General features: G+C 33.8%; 1 protein-coding gene across 5 annotated transcripts in view; it reads left to right on the top strand.

Moving 5' to 3' along the window:
- The window catches only part of TCF12 (transcription factor 12), a 315,088-nt gene that overhangs the window by 195,319 nt on the left and 108,560 nt on the right, over positions 1–11,209 (top strand). For all 5 annotated transcript variants that reach the window (XM_012728670.1, XM_004687757.1, XM_004687755.1 and 2 more), the window contains one exon: positions 1,057–1,121. In XM_012728670.1, the coding sequence (XP_012584124.1) occupies positions 1,057–1,121 (65 nt within the window). The remainder of the gene's footprint in view (positions 1–1,056; positions 1,122–11,209) is intronic.

The following is an 11,209-nucleotide window of genomic DNA, read 5'->3' as shown; positions in this document are numbered from 1 at the left end:
GGCAGGCGGGAATCGAACTCATGCCGAAGTGGTTTTAGCTTCTCAGTGCTGTGCTTTAACCCGCTGCGCCATCAGGGAGGGCCCTGAACATACTTTTAACTCTAGTGTGTCATAAAACAGATGAGTGAGAGAGAACACACTGCCAATTGCCAGCACTTTGGGATAGCTAACCTCCCTCTAGAACTGGCCTGTACCATACTTAACACTGATCATATGATTTTTGATTTGTAAATACAGTATTAGTAGGAATTCTTACACATTTCTGGGAAGTGTGTAAATTTGCCATGATGAGTTCAGGGAATAGTAAGGCTATATTTGTGAAGTTAATATTATGTATCTTTTAATCCAGCAGTTCTACTTTTTGTTTCTATCCTGGAGAAACTTTTAAGTGTTTGTACAAAATAGCTGCTAAAGGGGTATATGTTTTAATACACCTCATGATAACAAAATTAGAAATAATCTGCTTATTTTTAAATAGGCATTCCCCTATTTGGATAATGGGACACTTCATAGCAGTCAAAATTGAACTAGATACCTATCATCAACACATATCTCAAGAACACATACTATTGCATGAAAATGAAAATCTCAAAAGGAAGATATCATGTAATTCTATCTGAATGTATTAAGCACAAAAATTAACGCATATTACTGAATATATAAAAATATATTGAAAGTTAAAAATCTGGATGGCAGATATATATACAAACTTTAGGATAATGGTTTCTTTGTGATCTAGGGTGAGGTTTAAATCTCCTAGAAGGAGATAGGAAGAAATATTCAGTTTGAAGCCAGTGTTCTCACTAGTAGGTTTATGGAATTATACAATTGGCTATGTAGCTATCCATTCTTTTGAATTTTTTTTATTATTTCACATGAGATTATTTTAGTAAAATATATGCTGTTTAGCAACTCAGAATTTGACAAACTGTGATATTAGTTCTAAATTTTTATTTAAATCTTTTCCTTATTTGTCCTCTCTACTTCCAACCCCCACCCCATTATCATTACCATGAAGCTAAAATTGATGCCAATATTATTTTCTTTGTTTTATAGGAAAAACATCAGAAAGGGGCTCGTTTTCCCTGTACAGCAGAGATACTGGATTACCAGGATGTCAGGTAAGTTCAATAAATATAAAAGTAACGAGACTGTTTAAAAAAAAAAAAAAAAACACATAAAAGCTTTAGTAGAGGAGGTAGAGACATATCCAATTTGTTTTACCTTAATTTGTGACTAAATGTGTTTTATTTTTAGCAGTTAAGCATTTTCTTCTGCCTTCTGCTTAAATGTTTCCCTTCTCTAGTTCAGACTGTCTTTTCCTGTCATCCAAGATTTATATAACCCTCTTTCATTTTAACTGCAAGCAAAGAGACTAACTTTCTACCCCTTTCCAAAATATTTACTTCTGAAAATGATTTTTGCATCTTTCTTCATAAAATCATCAAAGTTGCTAATACATTACTTACATTAATAACCTAAGACTTTAATATTATATAATATTGTAATCTTATGTATTAATATAGAATATTAAATGCTATATTACCAGGTAGCCTCAATATTTATCACTTTAAAGTTTTCATTGATATGAGAAGTATAGTAGCCACCCTCCTCTTACCTGTTGCAGACTTATTCCAAGACATTCAGTGAATGATTGAAATCATGGATAGGATAGTTCTACGTACACTCTCTTCCCTATACTTAACATATGTATGATAAAGTTTAATTTCTAAATTATTCACAATATGAGATTACCAATAATGAATAATAAAATACAGCAATTATAACAATATGCTGTAATAAAAATATGTGGATTTTATCTCAGAATATCTTATTGTAAAATCAGACTGAAGTAGGTTGGTGATTGCAACTGAAACTATGGTAAGTGAAAAAGAGATAAAGGGTGGACTACTGTATTTTCTTTTTTTATATTTATTGTTAATGAAGTGCCATTTTTTACATCCTTGTTAGTGTTTTTACAGTTTAGGATTTTACCCCTCAGGTGTAGTCACTGTGACATTCCCATCACCAAAGCACCACCCATCGTCTTCCACTATAAACCATTTTGCTATCATCCCCCTAACTACCTCCTGTCCCAGCACACACAGCTTTCACCCCTTTCCATTCCAATTCTGCATCTGACCAATTTTTAGGCTCTCATACTGATTTGGAAAGTTTGTTTCACTTCTTCCATATTCCCTAGCATGATGCATTTCAGCTCAACAACTGTCTGCTCTGTTCTGCACCAAACTTCCTATCTTTTATAGGCTGAGAATCCTGAACACTCAGTTAATCTAAAGATTCCCTTCAGAATCAAGCCAAAAATAATAGCAAAATAATACATTAAACTTGTTTTCTGCTGTCTGCATGAGGCCCACCTTAATGTCAGGCATAGGTATATGAGCCACTTTTAACTATCTTACTAACAATAGTGTTCCATTTAATACATAATTAAATGCATGCCAATAATTATGCCAACCAGGTAACCTAGGTTCAAATTACAGTTGTACAAGTTACAGACCAGTAGCCCTAAGACGAACAGTTAAACCTTATATCCATTCTCCACATTGATTTCATCATTTGAAAAGTAGAACTAGCAATTTCTGCCTCTGTCTCATTTTAGGACTCTGAAGATTAAAGTTAATGTACTTATGAAACCATTTGGAAAAATAAATTCATATTTTAAACTTTTTGAGACATATAACCCACACAACAAATGTTATTTTGAGTCCTTAATACCATTTTTTTTTTAAGATTTATTTATTCATACAGAACTGGGGTACAGGCCAGAGATGCAGAGGGTGAGAGACAAAGTGCGGAGCAGAACAGGCAGATCGATGAAGTACATTGCTGAGGGGAGCAGTGAGCAAGTCAGGAGAGGTCTGCCACGCCATGTGGATCTCCTCCGGGGTCAGCGAGAATCGAACTCATGCGGAAGTGGCTTAAGCTTTTTAGTGCTGTGCTTTAACCCACTGCACCACCAGGGAGGGCCGTTAGTATCATTTTTAAGAGACTAAAAAGTTTGATAGTCCTTGATCTGATCTTACTTAATAGTATTTCTAAATTTGACAAGTAAAGCAATAGTTAATTACTGTATTAATGAGTCTTCACTTTTTTTAATATTCCCTTAACAAAGGTATTTCTGTTTAGTTGTAATCAGTTATTATATAATCACTGTTTTATACAATTTATACAATTTTCTCATTTTAAACTGGATGCATAGTCCTTAATTATGACTACTACAATTACTACTGAGGCTCCCAGTGAATTAAACATAAACTTATATAATGCTTTTAACATCACCCATTTTACAAATTAGAAAATGATTGTTCTCCAGAGGTTCTAAGGAATTTTTTCAAGGCCATACATCTAGTAAGTGGGAAACCTAAACTTATGCTTGGCTTTTTTAAGAAGTTAACCAAATACATCTCAAGTTTAACAGGATTCTCTATACCCACATATATTTGCTACTGAAAATTGAAATAGCACATCAAGATAGATAGATTGATTTTTAAAAATCTAATTAAAACAACCAGGCCTCTCTGATGGCCTAGGGATTAAGTTTCAGTGCTATCATCAGAATGGCCTGAATTCAATCCCCAGCCAAGGAACTAACACCACATAAGTTGTAGCAGACTTCTCTTGTCTGGCTTACTGCTCCCCTTAGCATTGTATGTCAGTATATCTGCCTTTTCTGCTCCCTATTCTGTCTCTGGTGTGTCCTCTCTTCTATGCAAAAATAAATAAAATTTTTTTTTAAAAATCGCCCTAATTATGTTCTGGTTGAACCACCAAGTACTTTTCTTTACATTTCTCCTACTTAAGTATTTTTATCAAATATCTGTATTTGGGTTTCATCAGACTTCTTAAATGCCAATACACAGATAATACTTGAGACCTGTAAGTGCTTCTTTGAGTCAAATAAAATAGTGGAGATAAAGTGTAAAGAATCATTCAAATGCAGGCTACATAGATTCCTTATAAGTTGCTAGAATCAAGTTAGAAAAGAGATGCAAGAAAAAAATATATTAGAACTTACACGTTATCAGGCCCTCCCTGGTGGTGCAGCAGGTTAAAGCACAGTAGTAAGAAGCTAAAGCCACTTCAGCATGAGTTCGATCCCCACCCCAGAGGTGATCCACATGGCAGGGCAGACCTCTCCTGACCCGCCTGCTGCTTCGCTCAGTAGTATGCTTCATCAGTTGGCCTAGTCAGCCTATTCTACACACCACTTTGTCTCTGGTGAATCTTCTCACCACCCCTGCACCTCTGGCCTGTACCCCAGTTCTGTATGCATAAATAAATAAATCTTTAAAAAAAGGAAAAAAAGAACTTAAATGTTTTCAACACAATGGCTTTCAGTCACTTGTAGCATATTGTATCTTTCCCAAGATGCTATATAATTATTCTGAAGTTACTATAGGAGTGGTTGGTGGAGAGAGAGAGAGAGAAATAAAGGGAATTACAATTAAGAAAGAAAAGTATAAGAATAAGGTTTATGACTAAACCATTGCCTTGCCATTTTATGTGTTTATACACACACACACACACACACACACACACCATAGAAGAACTATGATGTAGGCCAGAGATGTGTGTGTGTGGTAGGGAAAGGGTTGTCAGGGGATTCACCAGAGATAAGAGTAGAGAGCAAAACAGACAGATTTACTGAAATACACTGCTAATGGGAGCATCAGGTGAGCCAGGAGAGGTCTGCTGTGCTATCTGAGGATCAGCTTCCTAGCCAGATTTAGGTTAAACTTTTTGATAAATCCTTAAGAAATCTAGTCAGCTTAAAGCTCCTGTAAGATCTTTTGAGTTTGGATTATGTCGATTTTTTCCTTTTTATTAAATTTCCACTATTTTTTTTAAAGATTTTTTTAAAGATTTTTTGCATTGAAGAATAGAGGTATAGAGCAGAGGTGTGGGTAGTGTGGGATGGAGTTTGAGGGGAGTGGTCAGAGAATTCACCAGTGGATCTGTAAAACAGGCAGATGCACTGAAATACACTATAATATACTGCTGAGGGGAGCAGTGAGCAAGATAGGAAAGGTCTGCTTTGCCATGTGAGTTAATCCCTGACCAGAGATTAAAATCAGTCCTTCACAGCCTAGACTTAATCCTTAGACCACCAGGGAGGCGCCAGGACTGTGTTGATTTTGAAAAATATGTTGCAAGTATACTGCAGCATAAGAATACCTCTGAAATCTAGTCTATGCTCTTACCTCTCCCACCCAGAAGAGGCCTGGGAATTTAAGTTTTGACAAATACCCTAAGTGATTTTAATTCAGGTGGACTAGGAATTATTTTGAGAAGTCCAGGCCCTCTGTGTAAGTCAAATACAAATATTTTATATAAAGTATAAAAGAAACCTTTAGACCACTGTTTAACAATTTATAACTTGTTGGAGCAATCAAGCAGGCCTATGGACAAGGGAACATGGTGAACGGAATGTATGAAATATAAAGTATTGCTGTATGCAAGAAGATTTGAAGATACTCAAGTGAGGGGAACATTTGTTTTTGAAGAACTGATAAGGGAATGCATAATCTGTAGAAAGAAAGCCTCCAAATTCAACACAGAGGAGAGAACATTATAAAACAAATACTAACAATGAAGAGAGGAGGGCACTTAGACAAGAAGAGGGATTCTTTATTGTGAAAAGAACAACAATGAAATTACAGTTTATTATTGTGACTTAGCTGCTAATACTAGCAGAAATTGTAGTAGAGATGGCATTAGCTGATTCTAGGCCAAAGTAGTAAACTCAGGAAATTGAAGAGTTAAGAAAAAATTATGATGCCAATTGAAATAAAAATCTATATTGCCAACATTTATTACAGTGACTCAGAGAAGAAAAGAGCAGAAACCACTAATTGGCTGCCATTTTGTCTTACCTATTCACAACCAGCATAAAAATCTTAGCCATACAATAATAGAAGGAAATATAAATAGTGACTACAAAATTATATCCAAATGCCACTTTGAAACCATTTTTTGTCAACAGAATACCCTAAGGAACATTAACTCTGCTATTAATGTACATAAAATGCTGCTGACATACTGCAAAATTCAGCTTAATTTAATAATGCCTGATGGGCTTTACTTCATGTTAAGATGATGTAATAATATGTTGCTAAATGAGTCTCCTCATATTACCTTCACGGCAATCGAATAACTGATGAGCCATTAAAAGGAAATTGTTATAGCAGTATTACTGGAAACATTGATAGATCAGTTTGCAATTGAATTTTTTTAATTGATTCAACACAGAGAATAGAAGCCAGGGTTCTTATTAACAATAGGTGTATTACTTTAGAAATTGCTACTAAAGTGAAAAATACTTAACAGTTTTTCTTTGATATCTCTTAGAAAAGTAGTGTAACTTTTTCTCAAAACGTTGAAACTAGAAGATGGCAGATGTTTTTTTCCAAAGTGGTTTGTTTTATCAGTTCAGATATTATACCCTTGAGAAAAATGATGATTAATGTTAAAGACTCAGACATTACAACCACGCTCATACACAGACCTTTGATTATTATTGATAAAAGAGTAAATATACTAGAAAGGTTAACAAAGAAAAATGTGTATATACCTAAAAAACAGAGCTTCAAAGTACAGAAAACAAAACGATACAATTAAAGAGAAATAGGCAAATTCACATAGTTGAAAATTTTAACACTGCTCTCAGCAGTTGACATAATAAGTAGACAAAATCTTAAGAACTGAATAAACTACCAGCTACCTTGATCTAGTGAATTTTTACAGAACTCTATTCCCAGAAGCTAAAGAATATAAATTCTCCTCAAGAGCACATTATAAACCATATGCTGAACCATAAAATTAGTATCAGTGAATTGAAAATGTTTGAAATCAGAGTATATTCTCTGACCACAGAAGAATTAAATTAGAAATCAGTATAATATCTAGAAAAATACCAAATATTTGCAATTAAAATATCTATGACCCTTATAATTAGTAACTCCTAAATCCCAAATTGCCAATATCTGGAGTGAAAGTATCAATGTAAATTATTTAACATTGTGTGTGTGTGTGTGTTTGTGTGTATGTTTAATGTAAATAATGAAGAAATTTAGTGAGTAACTTAATTTAGAAAATTTGACATCTTTAGTGAAAGAAACCTATTGAAAGAATATTAAGTGGGGACAAGATGAAACAAAGTGTGAATGGTTTTATATCCATTAATCAAAGTGAAGTCATATAAAAATCACACAGAAAACTTTGAATCTTATGGTTTTGTTGGTGAATTCTTCAAAATCTTAAGGGAAGAATAGGATGAATCTTACACAGTCTTTTCAAAAATAAGGGAGAAGGGAATACTTTTGCAACATATTTCATGATTTGAACAACATCCCCAGAAAGAAACTAGAGGGCAAATAATAAGAACACCACAGTTATCCAATGAAGAAAAGAACATCTCTTTAGCATATGGTGCTGGAACAACTGGATATCAATATTATAAAAAAAAAAAAATTAAACTTCAACCCTTAAGGACCTTACAGCATACACAAACATAAATTTGAGATAGGTCATAGGTCATATACTTAATAAATATGAAAACTAAAATAATAAAGGTACTAGGAAAAGCAAGTAGATGAATATCTTTGCCATTTCAGAGTAAACAAAAGTCCTTAGGAAAGGCATGAAACATAAAAATGAAATAAAATTGATGAGTTGAACTTAAATCACCAAAATTAAAATTGGTGATCATTTTAAAAAGTCGTTAAGAAAAGTAAGAGAAGCTACAGACCAGGAGAGTTTTTATATTGAATTATCTGACAGAAAACTTGTATATAGGACACACAACAATCTCAACAACTCAATAATAAAAAAAACAAGTAACCCATTTTTCCCCTTCTCATTTGTAATTTTATTTTTCTAATATATTTTTTATAATCATTCTTCATTTTTATACAATGTATGCTTTATCATTTTGGTGTCATCCCCATGAAATTGCCACACCAATTCACCCATGCACCATCACCATACTCCATTGTGTTCTTTCCATCTCTATTTGATCCTACTCCCTCCTCCCCCCACCGTTTCCCATCTCAGTGTGGCTGATTATACTTGCTTGTTGATTTTTGCTTGTTGATTTTCACTGTAACCGATTTTTTTTAATGGGAAAAACACTTGAGCACTTCACAAAAGGAAGATATTAAATTGGACAATCAGTACTTTAAAAAATCAGTACTTGTAAAAACTTTATTAGCTATTATTGAACACATGAAAATTTATGTAGTGATACACATCTACCAGAATAGCTAAAATTTTAAAAACTGAGAAATTCAAATCTTGGTAAAATGCGAAACAACTTGAACTGGCATGCATTGCTAGTGACAGTAAAATGGTACAGCAGCTTCAGAAAACTGTTTTGTAGCTTTTTGTGAAGGTTAAATATGTGTCTGTTCCATGACTCAGCAGTTTTACTCTTCCCTGTTTATCTAAGAAGATAACATTGTTCACAAAAACGCTTTCATTTTTGGCAACTACTTCTGGTATATGTCCCCTATCACCTATACCTACACCTTGTGATCCTGGTTAACTTATGAATTATTTCTACCTCAATGTCCTCAGTCTCTCAGGTTTATGAAAATTAAATAATGTGAAGTCCCTTGGCACATACATTTCTATGACATACATCACTCAGAAAGTTCTATCAGTGAAAGAAATGAAGCTTTCCAGTTGTAAGTGAATTTGATCTGCTTAACAGAAGTTGCAACAATTTTTTGTGAATCAGAAATGCTGTAATTGTGAAGGGCACAATAATCCTTATGAAATAAGGTACTCTTCACATTAAAAAAATCGAAGGAAACTAAAAATGAAAATATCTAGTGAATAAAATGTTAAAATACTCTTGAAATACATTGTACTGTAGGATACAGATCTGTATAATTAGTCTTATGAAATCACAATGCAAAACTCATATAATTTATATATTCACTTGAAATAAACTTAATCATCTTAGATATCTCTTATTTTATTTAAATTTATAGAAATTCTCCAAAGAACTATCTAAAATTGAACTGTAACCTGGAGTCTAAACAATGAAGGCTACTGATGTAATTTAAATGTAAATTAAAATTAATTAAGAAACTTAATTTTAAGAGTAAAGGTTGCAATTGTGGTCAGGATACTCCACGACAAAATAGCTAGCTTATTATAAATAAAGCCACTACAAACATTTTTTATTAGTTTTTTTTAATGTGTAAATTTTATCATATACAAATCATATGACAAAAAAAAAAAAACTTGTTGGAAGAGAGCCTCTCTGGTGATGCAGTGGGTTAAAACACAGCACTGCAAGTGAGCTACTGCTGCTTTAGTACAAGTTTGATCCCTGGCCCTGAAGGTGACTCACATAGTGTGGCAGACCTCTCTTTACCTCCTGCTGCTCCCCTCAGCAGTGTACTGTACTTGGTCGATCTGCCTGTTCTACTCACTACTCTGTCTCTGGTGAATCCTCTCATGTCCCCCTGGAACTCTTGTCAGTTCTATATGCATAAATACAAAAAATCCTTAAAAGAAACTTGGGGTAGGGAAATCAGATTGCAAAAAATGATCAGAAATTTCAGCATTAAGTGAAATCCCAATCTTTGTTCTCCACAGCTTAAGTTCATGTCATAAACATTTATCAGCAAGGAATTCAATAATCATAAGAAGAAAATGACCACCACTTCTTGAACCCTTATTTATTTCACACATAATAGGCCATGCTTAAAATATAGTAATTTAATCAACAAGTATTTGCTTATTTTACCATAAAGAAAATTGGTCAGAGACCAGAATAAAAGAATTAATATGCTGTAGTCAGGATAGCTGAAGTTCTCTGCTGTTAATGAGAAGTTGGAGTCTAAATGAATTTGCAACAGGGGGAGGCTTGGTAGAGTACCATCTAGGACAGTTTTCCTTTTACTCTCTGAGCCCAAGCTTTTACTAAAGATAAAAACAGAAAAACAAGAAATAGCATGAACTTGTGTTTTAGCTTATACAAATTAATAACTTAAATCTGAAAACAAGTTTTCCTAGTTGTAGGAAACATGAACACAAGCCACTATGTTCTCAGAGAGCAGGGAAGAAGTACTATTTGTAGAGGGCAGCAGGCTCCCAAAGCTAGAAGTTCATATTCTAGCTGAATTGCATAGCTTTATCCTACAAAACTAGTTTTAAAAGGAAGATAGTATTTCTTTAGATAATAGCAAACTTAATACTAGGGACTTTATCTTTAGGCTAATTATTAAAGACATCAAATTTAAACCATGAAAGTTCATATTGTATACCATTCTGAGCAAATGAATTTCAAAATAGGTCTGAGTAAACTAAAACTCATTCATAGAAGAAATTTTAAATAGTAAAAATGTGAAGAATGGCTTAAGGTCTTCTGCTTATTTTTAAAAGGGAGAACTAAGTAACATGAGAAGATGTTCACATATTTGAGCCATAATTTGGCTTGTTCATTTTACCCCCAGATGATTATTTTCAAATTGTGGAAAAGTAATCAGTGTGATGTTCTAAGACTTTTCATGTTCAAACTTTGTATAGTAGACGGGAGTTAACTAACCTTGATTTTTTTTAACTTGATTTTAAAATGGAATATTCTCATAGTAGAGAGGTTGGCAGAGAGTGAGTTCCTTATTACTGGATGTATTCAAGGCAAGACATGAATTTTTTTTAGTAACAATAGTTTATTTGTACATCATTTTTGTGCTTTTTTCCATCTCAGTTGTAACCCCCGTGGACTTCCCATCACCAAATCACCCATGTATCATCACCATAGTTCAGTGCACTCCCCCCCACCATTTTTTATCCCATTCCACACTCTAACCCCGTAAAATGTCTCTGGTATATAGTTGTTCATTATTTTTTCCACCCTCTGGACCTTTATATGCCTGCTATGAGTGAAACCATCTGGTATTTTTCTTTGTCTTGCTGGCTTATTTCACTGAGAATGATCCCTTCCAGCTCCATCCATGTTGCTGCAAAAAAGGCATGGACTTATCTTTTTTGATTGCTGAGTAATATTCTATTGTGTATATGCACCACATCTTTTTAATCCATTCATCTATTTTTGGGCATTTGGGTTGATTCCATATCTTTCCTGGATGGATGGATGGATGGATGGATGGATGGATGGATGGATGGATGGATGGATGGATGGATGGATGGATGGATGGATGGATGGATGGAT

Source organism: Condylura cristata, unplaced genomic scaffold (assembly GCF_000260355.1).
Source record: "Condylura cristata isolate star-nosed mole 26May11 unplaced genomic scaffold, ConCri1.0 scaffold00023, whole genome shotgun sequence".
Taxonomy (NCBI): Eukaryota; Metazoa; Chordata; class Mammalia; order Eulipotyphla; family Talpidae; genus Condylura; species Condylura cristata.
This window is presented reverse-complemented; position numbering and strand designations above follow the sequence as displayed.